Source organism: Colias eurytheme, chromosome 5, assembly GCF_061535395.1.
Source record: "Colias eurytheme isolate Ceu_HAF_F1 chromosome 5, ilColEury1 Martin Lab GWU primary, whole genome shotgun sequence".
In the NCBI taxonomy this organism is placed as follows: domain Eukaryota; kingdom Metazoa; phylum Arthropoda; class Insecta; order Lepidoptera; family Pieridae; genus Colias; species Colias eurytheme.
Window position 1 is genome coordinate 3,814,743 of NC_142984.1, and position 20,637 is coordinate 3,835,379.

The window sequence follows — 20,637 nt, forward strand, 5'->3', positions numbered from 1 at the left end:
AAATATTTTCAATCAAATAAATTACAGTGTATTTGGGACATAATAAAGCAAGTTTCTACCAAATGTCGTAGAATAAAAATAAATTTTGAAGTAGTTAAAAATAAAAAACCAAAAACTTGGTTTTTTGAATTTTTCACCTAAATTTTGAGGTTATGTGAAAAAATTGTCAATACAAAAGTTGTAGATTTTTTTATTACCTACAACTTTGCCATTGAACTTTTTTCCGTAGGACTTGTAGTTTTGTCGGAAATCGAGAGAAACCATTTTTTTCTCTTAAAAGCTCCCCCCTCCCACTTCCCGAACTCGGATTGACCGTAATTTATTTTTCCTTTAATTTTCATCATATTCCCCTCCTTTTCTAATGGGTTTCATCCGACTGCGATTTTTTTGCACTTTTTATTATTTTTAAAGGGATCTACCCCAGTGTAAAAGTAATAGATGATGTTCGCAATTCGAAAGTAAAGTGTTTTGCACAATAATTTTTTTCTAAGCATTATTTTTGAATACGATTAACATATTTAAATGGTTTTGCACTTTAATGTAATTTACGATACATTTTTATTCATTTGCTGATTTTCCTGTGTTGTAGATCACATAAAAATTAATGTATGTAAAAATATAGATTAGAGACAAATGAGGTAAAATAGGATCTTCATTTATAATCCTTTTTTTTAATAATATGGTTTTTTTAATAAAATAGCGCGTGTGCCGACTCGACACACTGTCGAGCACACGTGTCAGAAGTGAAACTTCTTTCGCAAGTTTCAAAGATACCAATACCGTCGCCGTACTCCGTGTCGTGACGGTAGTACCATGACGCGACCTTGACCTTCAACAAATCTAAAGAAGTTTCACTTCAAAAAATATTTCAATGCGTGATGCAGTAGAACTAGTTCTACTTTCGTCGGTACAAACCAATTGGACAGTTTTAACCCAATCCTTATAAAGCATAGGAGATGGTCGTTAAATGATACAAATGGACATATTAAATTTGAAAAAGCTTTATTTATTTACAAATAAGTTAATTAAATGTTAAATACTAGAATAAAATAACAAATAAGTATGTTCTTTAAAAAGTTAAAAAATTATATCTTAAAAGTTATTTTTGACAACAAAATAAATTAATCTTAAAACATTAGTATTTTATACTATAATAGCACAACAAACAATTTATCGTGACGTAGATCACAGGTACAGCCTAAAGAGCGTTCTTAAATATCTACAAATAACGTTATTAAATATATATTTTAAATTAAATACAATAACTTTATATATAAAACATTTTTATTATTTTATGATATTTAATTGAAATAAATTGTAATTTTAGGAAGAAATTTCTTTGATTTTCAATAATAACAACATTTTTAACACAATATATAAAACTGAATTACTTTATATGCTATACCAGAACAATGTTTATAATGATTACAAAATATGAATTGTAATAAAAACAACCAGATAACTATTCTAATAAAAATAAAAACTAATATGAAAACATATATTGCCTAAACTATAACAATGAACACGTAGGTAGTTCTACAGTTGACTTACTATCTATTGGTAATCTGCACCACCGGCCTGACACATACTAATTCATAAAATTATTACTTATAACTAAATATTAAATAATTAGAGGTAAAATAGAAGCAAACTTAATATTGGTTATTAAACACCGATTTAACAATTTGTTGTCAAAATAATTATTCTAGAATTAATTAAAAATTTTCAAAACCGTATTTTTATGACGCATTTCTTTATTTGAATAAAAAAAATAGTTGAACTTAAAAATAAGCAAAATGTGCTCTACGTATATAGTCGTAGTACTCGTGAATTTAATATTATAAATTACTGGTTATATCTATTCAAGTATATACTTAAACTATTATTTTACAAAAAGCACTAGATTGAATATTTTTACACGAACGTGTTAAAAACATAAAGGCGGTACTTTAAGTATATACATACATCTTTTCGTATCCTAATACATGAGATAAAATTAAATTACTTTTAATTTGAAAGCTATTTACAAAAAATATCGAGAAAAATATAAAAATTAAGACTAATTAGCACAAAGACATGTATCTCTTAAGTTGGCCTTCAGCCAGGGTAAATAGCGCGATATCCGGGTATAGACACCGGGATACCCGGGTCGTCCGCAGCCAACACCCCATGATACTATACCTGAAAAAAAATAAACGTTAGATCTTCCGTTATATTAATGAGTACCTTGATTAACCTACATTCTTAATTACCATTCAACCAATGCGATTTATATCATAATCGTAACTGCTGATTAGCCTTGGTATTCAAACGTTAATTTAAACGTGAATTTCATTAATAAAAAGGTACAGACTACAACTACTACCTATTTTTTAATATAAGATTAGAGCATGGGATCGCTTGTTAAGCGATTCCACAGCCCATATGCATCTATGTCCGAAGATGTGTTACCGACTTTTTAAAATGCACGTAGGCAGTCTTTTTTTTAATACGTGGGTATTTTATCTATTATTTCATTTTATAAAACCGAGACAGTATTCCAAATGCATCTACTACTTCTCAAAGCTTAATAATTAACAAATAAGTTGTATAATAATTATTGATACTTACCAACAATCTGGTATCTATCTCCCTGCTGTACCAACAACGGACCGCCACTGTCGCCTTGGCAGGAGTCTGTTGATGCTCGACCCGCGCAAAGCTGAAACAATATTATGATGTATATTATAATAATATAATCTACATTTGATATAGATAGGCTGTAGTTGTATGCAATATATTAAAATCGTTCTAACTATATTACAAATTAATATAGGTCACTTCTCAAAGATGCAAGCAGCTCTTCCCGGTTGCGCCGGATTGATTTCGTAAAATGCTGAGTGTAGCGTATGTAAGAACTTAAGTGTTTAAGTTGCATAAAGGCTCGAGTAGCATTAACTTGTATTTGCTAAAATAATTCGTAAGGATAAAGTAAATGTGATTGCATCAACTGCAGTTACTTCTGTTTTCTTTGTGCCAGATACAGATACAACATTTTAACGTTTTAAAGAGGAATATTATAATTAATTGCTTTTGTAAATGTTAGATCTGTGTAATATTGTCGAATTCCTCCAATTCAATCAATCATAATCCATCAATTGACCATATTATTATTTTAAAACATTCGAAATCTAAAAATTGGATCGTTTCCACACAAACTTGTTTAACATCTTGTTCGCATAATTATAAAGTAATGGATGCACAAATTTTAAATAAAATCGGACCATTTCACTGATTTCAGTATATCATCAATATATCTAAATAGACTAAAAATAATTATTGTTAAAATATCTTCATCCTCGAACAGGGTTATACTTTGGATTACGGGTTTTCAAACGAATCCATGAAAATGAAAATTAGTTAAAATATAACAAATAATAAAAAAATCTCACCATGTTATTAGTAATACGTGAAGCTCGATACTTCATACCGCGGCACTGTTGTAGAGACAGGATGGGTACCCGCACCTCTTGTACGATGGCGGGAAGCTGACCGCCTTCTGATGTTCGACCCCAACCTACGACTATTCCTTCTTTGCCCGCTGGTTCTATACCTGTAAATTTATAACTGTAATTAAATAATTACAATTAAATAATTACATAGTTAAGTAGCATATCCCTCTTGCAAAAAAAAATAAACAAAAAATTACGATCTTTCCTAATCTTTATTTAGCCCAAAATAAAGCTCATTATTATGAGAATTGTTGTCCCTTCTTTTTTGCCTTTTGGTAATAAATTATATGATTTTTATTCCGATTTTTACATAACTACAGCAACATTATATTTATATTTGACACTAACAAAACACAACAATAGATACGTTGTCATTGAAGGGAGTTCACAATCTATACTTATAATAAATCTGTAGAGAGGCCAATTCTGTACATGAAATATATTTAAAAAAAAACTATGAAGGGGTGATAAGGGATCGCTACTGATGCCAAAAATGCAATCAGTAAAATTTTTGTCTGTCTGTCTGTCTGTCTGTCTGTCTGTCTGTATATTCGTTATAGAAACAAAAACTACACGACGGATTTTAACGAAATTTGGCACAATTATTCTTCATACTCCTGGGCAGGTTATAGTAAAAGAATCATGTAAATCGGTGTAGAAACACCAAAGTTATACATGAAATACGTTATAAGTCATCGCGCGTGAATTACATGCCATAAGGATTATTTTTGTGTATCAGTTGCCGCGTTCGACGCGCTTCGCGGCGGGAGCTATAAAAAGGCGGCGGGTCCGCACCCGTTTCGCGTTGTCACGGCATCACGTGTGAACGGCTGAACCGATTTCGATAATTCTTTTCTATTATATTCCTTGAAGTACGAGGATGCTTCTTATGTAGAGAAAACGTAAATATGTACCACGGGCGAAGCCGGGGCGGACCGCTAGTTATTAATATTTTACTTACTCGCTGGAGGCAAGCAAACGGGCTTGATGATCTTCGAAAAGCTGACAGGTTTCCGCAATTTCAGCAAGGCAATGTCGTTGTTATAAGAATCGGCGTCAAAGCTTCGGTGTCGAATGATCGCTGTGACTGCGCGCATGATGGCCGCGCTCTCCGTGGTGAGAGTTTGGTCGTGGTCGCCGAGGATTATTCTGATTTTCGATCGTTTTAATCTGAAAATTAAATGATGGAAATTAGAGCTTGCTTTTCGGTTGTTTGTGTGGGTACGCAAATAATGTAATGTGTGCGTAGACGTTACATTTACATATTTATAAAGCGGACTTACACAAAATAAATATAGCTGAAAATTACATAATATGTACTAGTTACGTCTTCAATAAACATTGAACTTAACATTCGCACGAGTAGGCTATCATACTAAAAACATTAAAAGCTATTTTCAATTAAAAAAGCTCATGCCATTTCAGTAAGATTTACGTATTACTCACTTTCTGACACAATGTGCGGCAGTGAGCACATACTCCTTGGTGACAAGAGAGCCTCCACAGTGGAACTGTCCATCATACACCAGCCGGACCATCCAAGGATACCGATTGAGGCCCGCCGGAAAACCGCCCACTATACGATTTTCCTGATTCGGCCCGCCACAATCTGGAAAAGTGAAAGTTGTATTGGTTACAGGTTCTATGCTCATGCTAGGTTGGAGCAATGACCGACTACTTCATGGTGACTTCCATATTGCATTGCAGAGGAAGTTGCAAAAACACGGAAAGAAAGCAGCTGTTACTTGCTTTTTAATATCTTCAGTACCTATCGTAAGTTAACACGTACAGCTTTAAATGAAAAGCTCGTAAAATAAGTGTATCATATAATTATATAAGATAAGTTAAGAAATAAAAAGAGAAATTTACCATAAATCTAATGTAATAAAGCGATGAAAATATCATGCAACAGTGAGTGAAAATACTTACCGATTTTACGTGGAAGTGGATTTGCTCTGCCACATTCTAAAATATGAAGGTGAGGAAAAATAATTAGATAGAAATACAGAGTGATATGATGTGATTTAGTGCTTTGAAATAAGTTTTAGAGTATGATCGTACTACGCTATCTAGTGTTTTAAACTTTTCAACTAAGTATTAATCAATTATTTTGGTGAATAATAGACACCTATACCTATATATTTACAAACAAATACAAAAATTTAAGAGCAAGACAAATTTGAAACGAGAAATAAAATACAACCCTAAAAACCTCATTTATGTACAAACTTTACTACTAAACGAAAATTTGTACTCAAAATCTACGACTTAACTCAATGTTCTACCGGATACCACAACTTTTCTACAAATACAGTGAGAGAAGAGAAAATAAAACGTGAATAGAAGGTAGGATAGTTCTACGTACCACATGAACAGTTCCTGACCTGGGTAGATTCATCTTCGTCATCTTCCACGCTCTGCTCATCTAGTAGTGGTACTTCTAATCCGAAAATGGAGTCGAATAGAAATCTTTGCGTCCTGTTTCCTGATGACACCTAAAGCCAGTAAGGAATCGGTTATAATCATGTGTGTATACTTATATATAACATTTATATACATAGTTAATGAACATGTCGGTCGAATCGGTTCACCCGTTTTATTAAAAAGGTATCATTTGTAGCATTTAGAGAAAATATAAATATCCAGTGGTGAAAGAATTCTGAAATGGGTCTGGTAGTTTCTGAGATAAACATGTTCAAACAAACTTTTCAGTTTTAAATTATTAGTAAATATAGATTAAGCAGCAGTAGATTAAATATCGGACAATAACAACGCATTCCTATAGAAAATTGATAACAATAAATTTTTGTTTCCGGACATCGATCATAACAACATTTTGGCGTTTACCAAAATTGAGGTAATTTGGTTAACTTCATGTTACGTCAATGATTTAATGGTATGTTCCGTCGGAAGCGTTTACAGCTTACATAAGTTTTGTTTAGCACACATAACTATGTGAATTTACTTTCACGGCTGGTGGCTGGGCACGCGAACAGCGAGCGAATTGCGCAATGAACTCGGTCTTAATTGCCAACTAATGTCAATGTTGCTTTCTCAATCTTACTGATAATAATATAATGACGTTCCGGTGTTGCAGGCCAAGTTTAAGGCGCATTTTCGGCTGGTCTTTGTGTGATAATCAAATTACAACTCTTGAGTTGTTTCGATGTTATGAGATCCGAAAGAGATTGTAATCTTCTTAGATAAGTGTAGGTATTATAATTAAGAGAAACTACCTTTCTTAAATGCTAAGCTTCATGTGCAAAGGATAACTACATAGATGCTTTTCCTTCTTTTGTTTATTTTCATGATGAGGATGATGATTTTCTATTAATTTACTCTACACTGTTTGATATCTATAAATATCTACAGAGATGTCGGTGATATATTATGTAATATTATAGTATATATTGTATGTCTTTCTACAGTGGTCTCTGAAAAGCTCTATGATGCTCAATATAGAGCTTCATAGAGCTGATAATAATCAAAAGCTGTCGCATAAATTAAAATACCTACTCCTACAGCTTTTAAAGAGTTATCTGGAAGACAGAAGCCACTATATAATTGTTCAATTTATGTTTAGTAATAAACACATGCTCTTTCTTTATCGTATAAATATAAAGTTGTAAAAGCAAATAATTGCTATAGGTTCTATCTAGGTATCTATCTATCAAACCAAGATCAAACCTGTAGACTGTAGTCTATAAAACATTAGCATCATAATACCTGTAATTATCTTTCAATGAATGTATCTACATTTACCAAGCAATAAATCGTCGCTTTTAATCCAAGCTAATGATCATAAAACGAATGAAACTAAGAGTAACTTGCCAGCATTTGTACTAACTTTCCCAACGCCACGTAACGCTGACGAAAGCATCTTCATCTCTGTTAGGTAATGGGTTATGTCACAAACTATCGAGGCTAAGGTTGTGACTGTTTATATCGACGCTTATATCAATACGTGATACACTGATATGGTAGTCAACCCACTAACGTGACTTGAAATATATTTAGATCAAATAGTTTTGTGTGCATAAGCATTGCGTATGAATTATGCATTAGCACTTATTGTTTAAGAATTGGCTGAGTTAACTATTATGAAAAATAATGATAGAAACTGGAGATAAAGTTGATTTTGTAAATAAGATAAATTTATTAACTTTAGAAAAACTTAGCTAACTATATAAAAACTAGATGGTAGAGCTAAATAGTACCTAGGTACCTACATATTATTATGTCGTTATAAACTTTCAGATAATATAAGACAGACTATATCAGTATCCTTGATGTAATATAGGTAATTAGGTACTCGAAACCAAATCATATATGTATATATTTTTAGAGGTTACAAGTATACCTAACTCGTATTATCAGCTTAAAGCTTGACTAATTTTCATTGATGTGTCGCTCTTTTTGACAATAGTATACATCTTCTTCGCTTGCATATAGCGCGTTCAACCACTGTATTCAGCTTTATAATAGGTAATAGTATCTATAGATAGAGCTGAATCTTCAATGATCAAAAAGTTCTAGAACACAGTAGAAATAAGAACTGGGTTCTTAATTGATTTATTATAACAAATCATAGCAGATCGATAATCAACTTGAAATTACACGTTTTAGTTACCTATTTCAGTCAATGTCAAATGGTCAAGGCAAGTAAGGTTACGAAGAAAACTAACTGGTAGCCGTAGACCATTTACAAGATCACTGGGGTCTAGTTTATTGTTAGCACTCAACTGTTATGTTTTTTAACCTTGGTTCCAATCACTGCACTTATTTTTACGTAAAGTTCAATACCATTTTATTGCCTTAGACTTAGATACCGAAAATACACTTTATTATATAAAACTAGTTAATATTATGTTTGTTTAAATTTGTTTAACATAATATGTATGCTTAAATTTGAATTTAAAATAAGTTTTTCATATATTATTTAGGACACAAACCGTATATTATGTATTAGCAAATGTGTGGTTTGACGTAATAAAGTTCAAGAAAATACGCAAAAGCAATGGTTGAAATCATTAAAATATATGCAATGAAAGCGATAATTATAGTTATGCTACTGTTACTTGTATGTATGCAATGATACTCAACACTGCAATTAGATATTTAATATATTCCTATACTTTAACCAGTAAAAGTACATCAAAGAGATTACATTATAATTGAGGTCCAATTAGCTTTCTACAAAAGAAATAACGTTCCATTTCACTCGTTTTTTATTCACACCTACTTAATACCGAATCTTAAGGTCTCTTATCTACTTTCCAAAGTGTAATCGTGCCTTTCACAAGATAATTGTTATTGTACTCTTGTTTTTGTTATCCACGACAGTTTATCAAAAGTAAGAAAGTGAATCAGCTGTAGCGCCAGCGCAGACGTGTTGTTATTTTATAGCCTCCGCTTAGGGAAAACATGCGAAGTATTTGAACCAAAAAAGCTCAGTATAATCATGGACCAATATATATCAAGGTTTAATAGATAATGTGGATTAGTGGCATAGGTTCAGACTACTAAATGTGTACTACGATACAACCATAATCTATACATATAATAAATCTATAAAAATAAAATATTGAAAAAATAAATAGCAGGGGGTGTTACTGAAAAAATTTTTGTCTGTCTGTCTGTCTGTCTGTATGTGAAGACATCACGTGAAAACTACCAGTTAGATTTCGATGAAACTTGGTATAATTATACCTTATTATCCTGGGCCTAAAATAGGATACTTTTTATCCTGGAAAAATACGTAGAAAAAAAATTAATCTTAACTTTTCAGTTTTATCCATAGACGTTGTTCTGTAGAACCGCGAACACACGTTGGGTACCTATTATTATAGGCCTAGCCGTATTTGGGTCCAATAGATATTTATAAGATGACATAGTCAGAGTTACTCAAAATGGAGAAATAAACCATCCACGCGAAGACCGACATCCGCGCGGACGGAGTCGCGGGCGGAAGCTAGTATTATAATAATTTCTCTCAAACTAAACTTTTAGATTCAATAGGTCTAAAAAATCAATACAAATGTATGTATTTAAATTACTCTGATGCCTTCCTACTAAGTACATGTTTTTTCTTTACCTATTCCTATTTATCTTTAGATATATATATATTTTAATAGAAGCATTAAAAATAAATGTCTTAGATAACAGATACCTATAAATAAATCTCAATAATGTAATTATACTGATCTGTGCATAATTACATATATTCCACATGTTATTCTTGCGTGTAAAACCATTCATAAAATAATGTAGAACAAAATGTCGGAACCGGATGTATAAGAATTACGTAAATTTAAAATGTATAAGAATTATTCAAGCGAAAAGTTATGTAACTTCATAATTGATACGTATAAATGTATAATATTTAAAATATAGATCGTATGTAATATTATGACGAAATTGTTGCGCCTGCGGATTGTCATTTTAATTTATTTGCGGGAAATCTTTTCTACTACCTATTCTTTAGCAGAATTATTACATTATAAGTAAAGTTCGATTATGAGATTTATTGATGATTTATTTATAGATTTATAGGTTTAGAAGTTAAAGACTTTTTAACGGATTTTAAATCGCGTTTAAAATCCGTTAAAAAGTCTTTAATTTCTAAATGTATAATACTCGCGTAAAATCAAACATCAGAAAATACTAGATTTATAGATTTCATATTTTGGTATTAAAAAAATAATAGATAATAGGTAATCATTTTAGTTTTACGATGACTAGAAGATCTACAAGACAATAACTTACTCGCGCAGATATTTTCTTGATAAGTGATACTAAATAGATTCCTTTAAAAATTAAAACATCAAGTTCATTATTTCCGTAACGTAGATAGGAAATAAAGAGTACCTGATAAATATGTTACAACTTCAGCCGTTTTCAAGTATGAAAGGGGTGTGGTAATTTTCAGATACGCGCGTGACTTCGTTATACAACTATAATACTATGCGTGTTTACTTAGTTGTGTATAAATAGGTATTTAAAATTCTAACCATTTATGTAGCGGTTCCATGTAATTCGAATTCCTTTTATGTTCTCAGATTATTAACTGGCCAGAACAACTATACTGCATACGTTAATTGAAACCGTACTAATCTAGAACAAGGCGATTGTAAACAATTTATACAATAACAAAGCCTTAGAAGTCCTCGATAAATGGATTTAATTAGAACAGATGATAATACAATAGGAAATGCTTGCTAATTTATGGAACGAATGGACTAGGATATAAGCTTGTTCAAGATTCAATAAAGGTAGGTAACTACCAGTACTTACTTTCAACCGTAAGGTTGAAAGTAGTAGCACAGTATTACAATAATATTGTAATACTGTGGTAGTAGTATCTAACTAGTATGTTGGTATCGCTGTAATAATTTTAGAAAGGTAACATTTGAAAAAGAAGGCTTGGTTTTGAACCATAAAACCTACCAAAGAGACAGAGCTTTATGTCAACATCTCTGAAAAAACCCAACATCGAAATTCACGTAACGTTAAGATGTAATAAAATCCGAACCTTATAAGGAATTAAAGAAAAAATTTGCGAGTTTTTACATAAGTGACGTAACGAGCCGCAAGCGAAAGTAGATCACATCCGTGTTAATTGTTCATGCAATTAATGAGCTGTCGTCAAAACATTATCATTTATAAATGGGTACCTATTTAAATTTCAGCTTAAGATACTGTAAAACATGTTTTTAAAATATATACGAATTACGACCAAAAAAACATCAGAACCAGAGAGGATTTCCTGTAGTAGAGTACATTTTCCATTTCCTAAGTTGTTTACCGCTCTCTTGTGTGGTTTTGTGGTCGGTTACATTTCAAATGGCTTTTTTAAAATACCATATTATATATGCGGGTACCTTTATCAGAAATAGGCTTATCATTTTCATTGCCACGACCAGCAGTCGCAATTCAACATTGATTTGTTAATGGAAGCAATTAATTTTTGTTAATTGATACATACCTACTTACTCCGTACCTAATTTTCCGTAGCTTATTTATATTATGTAAGTATGAAGCTGGAAGACATTGAATTTTTAACAGCTTGGCTTTTAAAGTACTTGGAGCACTGTCTTATGCTTTGTTTAAGGTTCAGGAAAACTTTTACAAACATTTCAGTTTCATAATCAAAAATTGTTCTTGGCGATGAATGTAGGTATTAAATGCACCCTTGCGATTTGTGTGGTTTAATTTAGGCCTAGCTTATAGTACTTATAGTTACTCGATATGCGTATTTTTTTTAAAATTACCAAATTGGTCATTAATTATTCTTAAACTATTTATCAGCTTTTCGTTTACTAATGAATGTAAATAAAGCGTGGTGCAATAAATCAATTAACATTGAGTAGTATCGGGTTGAGAAGTGAATGCGCTCAGTGGAAAGTAAGAGTGCATCAGAGTCAATGCACCTACAAATGACCGATAATAGGTTAAGATTTACTCACGTGGTTGTCGAGGGTGTGTTCAACCGTTATTTCCCTGGCTCTGGAGACATAGCACACAAGGAGCACATAAAATATACCCACTGATCTCCATTCGCACATTGTTGATCCGTTGTCGGGCGCGATAATTTCGGCACTATTTATTTGTGCGGCATCTCCGCTTGGTTACTGCCGAATTCGGTCTCGATTCAATGGCATTATTTCGCAAACGTTGGCTGGCCGACTATCGCCGTCGGCCGCGGCCGCGGAATCCGCCGCGGGTTGGAGTCCCCGGCCACCACTTCGCGGACTTTCTCTTCGCGCCAAAACTTTGTGTGGAGGTGCAGCCCCACCTAGCTAGCGCTGATCTTCATTACTCACAATGAAGTAAAGACGTTAACATCGATGATCTATTTTAATGCTACTCAAATTTTACTCAACTTTTTGACAAACCATCGAAATCTTAATCCTGATCGTAACTAAGTACCTAATCGTATTTCAAATATTTCTCCTCCGTCATATTATAATTAACATTATAATATAGGTACATAATTACCTACTATATGTATTTCAATTGCCTAAATAAGTAGGTACCTACCTAATTAGTTTTTAATCATGCCGTCAATGATGATAATTGATAGGCAGGTTATAACATAATATAGGCACGACTTGGTACCTATTTGAAGATTTTTTATAAATTGTAACTCTTTTATTGTAATAGGTACTTACATTATGTGATAAAATCAAGAAATTCGGTTATATTATCCATTACTAAGGTGTACCAAATTATATTTTTTATTGTATTATTTATTTTACACAAACCTACCCTTCGTTATTTAACGTGATGGATCCAGTTATCGACGAGATCCAGTGATCGACACTTTTTTGTTCCATTGCCAAAAATAAGAAAAGTTTTTATTTTATTAGTATGGCAACACTGAGATCTACTATTTTTATATCTACTATTATCTAATCACAATTTTCAGTTTTGTATATATGACTGCAATTTCTGAATCCAAGATAAAGAAGAAAAAATAAAAACATGTCATTTGGTATTTCCTTGACGTCTAATGAAAGTGAAATCTGATTCTGTAGCGTTTCCGGAAAGCCCGACAGGCAGTAAGCACCTCGCAAGTCGTTAGAATCACTTGCCAATAATAACGCAGATCAATGTAGGTATTACCTGACTTATGATTAAAGAAAATAATCGTTTATTTCTTCTCATACATGGCCATAGGGGATACATAAGCAGCATAAGCTATTGCTATACAAAACTTGGAGTGTCAGACAGACAGAGTGGTTTACAGACGCCCCTAACTATTATAGTTGTAACTATTAATTAATTAAAATTAGGTACATACCTACAGGTTTCTATTATTAATAACTATAATATAATCATGTATTTACAAACTAATCAGACATATATTAAATTATTTATAGTACTTATAATTATTTAAACTGTAAACATTTCAGCAACACCAGATTCACCTGAAAATCTTTGTATTTTGATAAGTCTTGAAGAACTTGAAGAAGTCGTTTGTTCGAAAATGACACACTCTGAAAAAAAATATAGGTACCTAGGTACTAGCCGCTTGCCCTTGCTGTTTAGTTTAAATATGGTTTAATGTAAGGTTTAAACTTTAAATACTATAGATTTTTTATTCTATGTAAAATCGTGAATTTTTTTTTATATATTTTATGATCATTTGATTAGATATATAAGCTTCTTGATCTTTTGGCTCTGGAAATAAGGTTTGGTATAGTCTCGGTTTATTGGAGTGTGAGAACGTTAAGTTATGGTTGCGTAAATAATAATTTGCATAAATAATTTGAGTTATTGCAATGGCATAGGTAAGTAAAATTATTATTGTTTATGTTATTAACGTATTTAGGGAAGGATCTAAACCGCATCAAATTAAACCTTAGAATGAAACGCCATAGGTACTCAAACCAAACGTTCGGCATCAGTTCAATATTTCGCCACGTAGGGAATATGCATAAAATTTGAAATGGCCTAAAAAATTTTTTCTCGAATACTTATCATCGTAATATTATAATGAAAAGTATTTTTTTTTATTTACATATCATTTAAACCCCTTAAAATAATATTCAAAAAGTGAACACCCACCTAAGCCACTGGACGTGTCATGTGACATCACGCAAAGCGCGCGCGATATGGCGGCGTTTGAACTGCTTAAATATTTAAAAGTTTTACATTTCATTTTTAAAAATATCTAGAGTATTTTGAAGCCCATTAATATTTTTTTCTACGTTATAAAATAGTAAACTATTAATTTAAGACAAAAAAGAAAAACATGAATATTCCCCAATTGATCCTTGTAATGTTTGTAGCTCTGTGCTTTTGTGAAATACTTACCACCGTGAAATACCTATTTAATAAGGAGTAGCCACCAAAGAAAAAGATGTTTTAATTAAGATGAACGCTGTCATTAAGATTCTGCATGTCGCTAGGTGTTTTAAGTTTCTCTTCCGTAACGGCTCGACCCATTTTCATGAATTTTTGTGTGCATATCGTCTATCGAGTAAATTCGAGAATCGAACATCTATAACCCCATGATAAGTGCAAGGCAGAACAAAGTTTGCCGGGACAGCTAGTAGGAACTTTATATTAGGTACCTATTCTTAAATAATGTATATACTTATAAGAGTATTGATAAAATTATGTGAATTCTCCTTGGACGATTGGGTTTTGTTTCATCAACTTCCCAGCACCCTACAATATGTCAATGGAGTATTAGGTACGTAGGAATTAGGGTTGCTAGTATCACAGAGCAAGTAATTAGTATTATCAAAGTATTATCATATTATATTCCATGGTATCGATCGAAGGCTTTGTAAAATTATTGTACCATAGAACTAGAAAGTACAGGAGGTACAGGTACGTTATATAAGATATACTACCTACCTACCCTGAATAATTATACAATGTGTAAAAAACAGCTATAAGGTATTTCTTTATTTGCTCTTTGTATGAAAAAAATCCGTTAGTTATTTCAAAAAAAAATTTCAATGGAAGGGGGTAATTATTAACGCCTGACACACTTCAGTTACATACAGATTTCAATATAAATAAAGAAGTAATTGACAAAATGTCGAGTGCTAATACATAATATAACATGTATAGAAAATAAGTTTGGCTAGCACCCACTATCCAATTTTTGTTCAGACACAGATCTAGTAAAATGAATATTTAAGATCACGCCAAGTATTATTTTAAAAATATATTCTATGAACAGTTTGGCTTTCCTACGATTTGATTGACAACATTTCATTTTTTATAAGGCCATGAACTCTCAAACTCAAACTCAAACTCAAACTCAAACATTTATTTATTCAATTAGACTTCTTAAAGAAGCACTTTTGAAACGTCATTACATATTTTAAAATTTACCACCGATTCGGAAAGCAGTATCTACGGAGAAGAACCGGCAAGAAACTCCATAGTTGCTCTTTTAAATCATGTCAGTTTTACAATTTTACAAAATACATATGTAACAACATATAAGTATTGTAATAACATGCCAAAGAACTGTCCTGTGGTTTTTACGCGACAACCCTCCATGGGTTTTTATCGTCCATATATTCCTGAATACTGTAGTACGCTCTCTGAACTAGTACATTTTTTATATAAGTTTTAAATTTAGAACTACTAAACTCTTTAATATTATGAGGAATTCTATTGTAAAAGCGTATACCTTGACCCATAAATGAATTTTTAACTTTAGCTAATCGGAAAAATGGCATTTCAATTCTATTTCTGTTCCTTGTGCCATAACAGTGTCTATCTCCTACTCTTGTGTGTAAGTCGGCGTTTTTGTGTACATGCAAAATATTATTAAATATATACTGTGATGGTACAGTAAGGATACCAGTATTCTTAAAGAGATCTCTTAGTGAGTCCCGAGCACGTAAATTATATATAGAACGAATGGCTCTTTTCTGTAAGATAAATATAGTTTCTATATCTGCTGCCCTGCCCCATAGTAGAATTCCATAGGACATAATACTATGAAAGTAGCTGAAATAAACCAATCTAGCTGTATCTTCATCGGTGAGATGCCTTACCTTTCGGACTGCATATGCTGCTGAACTGAGCTTACCTGCAGCGGTGTTGACATGGGCTCCCCACTGTAGTTTCTCGTCCAATGTTAACCCAAGAAATACAGTCGATTCTGTAGGGTGTAATACCTCCCCGTTCAAGGTAATATTTCTGCTTAACTTTTTAACGTTTGGTAGTAAAAATTCAACACAAGTTGTTTTTTTGGCATTTAATAATAAATTATTAGCAGTAAACCAGTCGGATATGTGTAAAAGAGCACTGTTCACTTCGTCAACATTTGGGTCATGCCTATCCACATTAAATATTAATGAGGTATCATCTGCAAACAGAACTATTTCACACCTATCCTGTAAATAATAAGGTAGATCATTGATATATACCAAGAACAAGAAGGGTCCTAAAATAGATCCCTGTGGAACACCAATGTTAATTGACGCACCGCTAGAACGTTCTCCATTAACAACTACAGTTTGTATCCTATCATGCAGGTATGAGGCTATGAGGTTCTGAGCTTGTCCTTTAATCCCATAGTGATTAAGTTTACGCAATAAGGTACAATGTTCAACGCAGTCAAATGCCTTGGAGAGGTCACAAAATATCCCCAAAGCATTTTTTGAGTTTTCCCATGCCTTATATATATGTGTTAGTAGTGCAACTCCAGCATCTGTGGTTGAGCGCCCCTTTGTGAAACCAAACTGTTTGGTGTGCAGCAAATTATTAGATGCAAAGTGACTAGTCAATTGGTTTAATATTAACTTTTCGAATACCTTACTTAATGTTGGTAAAATCGAGATAGGTCTATAGTTGTTACAGTCTTCTTGATCGCCTTTCTTAAATAGAGGTATAACTTTACTAAGCTTTAATAAATTAGGAAATGTACCATAGTCACAACACTTATTAAATATAAAAGCTAAATTGTTCGCAATATTTTCTATTATATTATTAACTAAATTTATGGACATTCCCCAAAGATCACAAGTATTTTTTAAATTTAGTGTCTTAAAGGCTGTAACAATATCATTAGCAGTTACGTGTCGCAATTCAAATAATGTACTGCACCCCGCAACATGGTCCCTCAAAAAGGTCTCTGCAAGTGCTGAAGACGAATTTAAATTATTAGTAATGCTAGCAGGGACACTACTAAAGAAATCTTCAAATGCAAGCGCAACATCAGCATTTTTGTCAATAACCATGCCATTATTAACAAGTTTTATGGTATTACTTGATTTGCTTTTACCCATTTCACCATTAATAATAGACCAAACTGTTTTAACTTTATTATCGGAGTCGCGTATTTTATCTCTGATATACAAACGCTTCGCAGTAAAACAAACAATTTTAAAAGTTTTTGAGTAATTTCTAACATAACTAAGAAAAGATGGGTCTTTATTATATTGCTTCATACCATATAACTCATAAAGAACGATCCTACACCTATGTATGCTAGGTGTCGCCCATTTACTAAATGGTAAATCCTTGGTAATATTTAAAGATTTAACTTTAAATATTTTTTCAAATTCATTATGCACTAAATTAAAAAGATTTTTAAACATTTCACAAGGATTATTATGACAGGATTGATCATTCAGTACGGGCAGGCTTTTATTAATATTATCTCTAAATTTATTAATGCCTTTTTTAGTTATAGGCCCAACATTAATTCTTTTAAATTCAGGTAAACAATCCCATTCAAAAACTACTTTCTGGCCACAGTGATCCGAAGTGAGTGTATTGAGAATATTTTTCTCTAAACAGTTGCAGTCGCAGTATATGAAAGAAAAAAACCATTTCTTTATTTTGCTCTTGCGATTACAGAAAAAAATTTATTTCATTTTTTAATCGCATATTTTAAGAGAAATTAAATAAAAACGATAAATGTGATGATGACGTCATACATACGGAGGAATAAAAATGCGCCTTAGCCTAATTTAAAAAAAGTTAAAAAAAAAAACTATCACTGACATTTACAGGATATGGCATGTGTCAAATTTCATAATAATGTCATTTTTGTGAATTATTCATGTAAACAAACTTTTAAATCGTGTTATTGTGTTTTGGTTTTCTAATTTAATCTCATTAGCGTGATGTTTATTTGATTGGAGTTGGACTAATTCATTTATATTATACAAATAGTGCCTATAGTGTTCATAATTTTCTTGAAATAAAAGACTTTGTTTACTTACTAAAAGTTGTATTTATTTAACACTTTCCAACGTTTTTGGGATAGTATATTTGTTTCCCAGATATTATCAGCACCCCTTAACAAATCCTGCATAAAGTCATCATCATCAGTACTTGTGAATAAGTTTCTTTTGTTTAAAATTTGGATCAGCAAATAACAAATAACAATATTTACAAAGCTTGACGAATCAAAGTGACAAATGTGCCAAAATGTAAACTGTCAAGATTTTTTTTTAATTTAAACTAGGTATGTGGCAAAGGAAAAAATGTATTCCTCCGTATGTATGACGTCATTTGGCGCTTACGACATTTTAGAATGAGATGATTTTAAAACTCAAAAAGATGAATGAAAACTTCCATATTTAGAAAAAGCAAAAAATACGTGTATAATAATTTTTGATCTAGTTTTCATTAAAATAAAAAAATAAGTAGCTTAAAATTTTGATATGTTGTCAAATCTGATGGCATATTTATATTTATGAAATAAAAGATTTTTATGTGGCAACTTATTTGACAACTATCAAATTGGATGTCAAATTATTTGTGTTTTTTGCAATTGATGAATAATTTTTAGGATTTTGTCTAAAAAATCTTCGAAAATGTCGAAAAAGCCGCTGCGATCACAAGCAAGAGGTGTTGTTTATAATGTGTATAGAAAAACATTCGATGAAGAAGGGTCAAACACATCACAATTTTCAATTTTGAAGATTTTATTGGTAAATTGGACTTACCCGTTTTGATACTATAAATTAAAAAATATTATAATATGTAGATAATTACTATAATGTTGTTTGTTGATTAGAATATAATTTTATGAAAACTTATTACAGGAGTTTCCGGCTATTCGTCAAGTCCAAGCTGTCCAAGTCAATTTAATAATGTGTGTCTGTTAATACTTAAGAAAATAAACATAATTTTATTTTATTTTATAAAAAATTATAATCAGTTTTGATCTACATTATCATTATATCGATATTTTCACATGGCATACTGGTAATGAATATAAAAATAGAGGTATGTGTAAATAATAATATGTATTACCTGTATAAAAGTAATTTGTATAATTGTATATTATACATGTTAGTATGTACCTACATAATAAGGGCGTTTGTCCACTACAAGGAATTTTACGGTCCGGCATTCCGATTTTTTACGGTCCGGTATGGCACGCCATTAATCTATATACTAGCTTGTGCACTATACGTAATTTTACTGTCCGACATTTTACTTTTCCCTATTCCGGATGGTTTTTTGTGTCTACGAGTCGCTGTAGGTATAATTGTTTTCGAATGCCCACTTGCTTGGATTTTAATGTTTTTACTGCATATGCCAATTGAAAGCAAGCTCTTGTTTTACTTTCTTTTAGTTGGCAATGAAATTCGAGAAGTCGGTATTGTTATTTTATATACATTGACCAAGCATTGACCTATAATTATTATCTAAGTAAGTGTTGGTAAGTTAAAGTTCAAGTGGGAATAGCTTTAGCTCTTCGTCACCGATTAAAATAAATAAGTGAAACACGCATTTTAAATCTCTTACGGAACTTTACTTTTTATAGAATAATATATCTTACGAAGTAATATAATATTTCATCTTCTATATTTTTTACTCGTTTCTTGTAAAATGCAAAAAAATATGATAGCATTCTACCACCAAACTTCCTTGAACTGTACCGCACTGATCCGAGTAAAGACGGACAGGTGCACAAGCCAATTCATCGGATTTTTCATGCCAAACCGGACCGTAAAAAATCGGAATGCCGGACAGTAAAATTCCTTGTAGTGCACAAGCGCCCTAAGTAGAGCCATTTTAATAGGCAACATTTGACAGTTCAACAAAATTCAACAACGTAACCTAGTAACGACGACATAGAATAACATGATATTTCGTTTTGTTAGAACTGCACATTTGCTTAACTTTTTTCAATTACGATTACATATTTATAATAATAATGACCGATACAAGTAATTTTAGGATTTGATTTTACTGATAAACCATTCTAAACATAATAAACAATTTCTGATTTAAAGAACTGACGTCGCTACAATTTTGTGTCAATAAACCTTTTATCTTTTTAAATACCAGAGACGTTACTCTAATAATCGAAATCTGACATCTAGAATCGAATGCATTGATTACTTGGGAATAAAAATCATCATAAATTATTGACATGTGTTTCAAGTTCGATTGACAAATGTTTCAAGTCCGTATCGATTAATTCACTTTAATCGATGTTTTTAAGCAGGTTACCACCCTATGAAGATAAAATTGATAGACGTCAAATGTTGCCTATTAAATTGGCTCGACAATAAGTGGATATCTCATTAAGTACAGTATTGTCCACTTATGTAATGTGAGTAATGATATTGAGGACAAAATAAAAAATAAGCAATATCAAGATCGTTCAGTCCATTTTCCCTAGGGTTGCACACTCAAAATTTTG

General features: G+C 31.8%; 2 protein-coding genes across 3 annotated transcripts in view; one reads left to right on the forward strand and one right to left on the reverse strand.

Moving 5' to 3' along the window:
* Positions 1–20,637, forward strand: part of CREG (Cellular Repressor of E1A-stimulated Genes) — a 188,776-nt gene that overhangs the window by 8,016 nt on the left and 160,123 nt on the right. The gene's annotated exons all lie outside the window — the stretch shown is intronic.
* On the reverse strand, positions 986–12,232 carry LOC149908389 (trypsin-1-like). Of its 2 annotated transcripts, XM_090101863.1 has the most exons (8): positions 11,957–12,232; positions 5,857–5,986; positions 5,421–5,456; positions 4,938–5,100; positions 4,453–4,661; positions 3,432–3,592; positions 2,611–2,701; positions 986–2,181 (listed from the first exon to the last, which is right to left on the reverse strand). In XM_090101863.1, the coding sequence occupies exons 1-8, from the start codon at positions 12,053–12,055 to the stop codon at positions 2,060–2,062; spliced, it is 1,011 nt and encodes a 336-aa protein (XP_089957989.1). In that variant the 5' UTR covers positions 12,056–12,232; the 3' UTR covers positions 986–2,059. The 2 variants fall into 2 exon arrangements, with proteins under 2 accessions (XP_089957989.1, XP_089957990.1); XM_090101864.1 differs by lacking the exon at positions 5,421–5,456 and having other exon boundaries at positions 11,957–12,230.

What these genes read in the sequence shown, in the direction of transcription:
- LOC149908389 (XM_090101863.1), bottom strand. Translation starts at nt 12,055, where the DNA reads ATGTGCGAATGGAGATCAGTGGGTATATTTTATGTGCTCCTTGTGTGC. An exon ending in GCCGCACATTGTGTCAGAAA is followed by an intron (nt 4,662 to 4,937) that starts GTGAGTAATACG and finishes TTTAATTTTCAG; the next exon opens with ATTAAAACGATCGAAAATCA. An exon ending in CGTTTGCTTGCCTCCAGCGA is followed by an intron (nt 3,593 to 4,452) that starts GTAAGTAAAATA and finishes ATAAATTTACAG; the next exon opens with GTATAGAACCAGCGGGCAAA.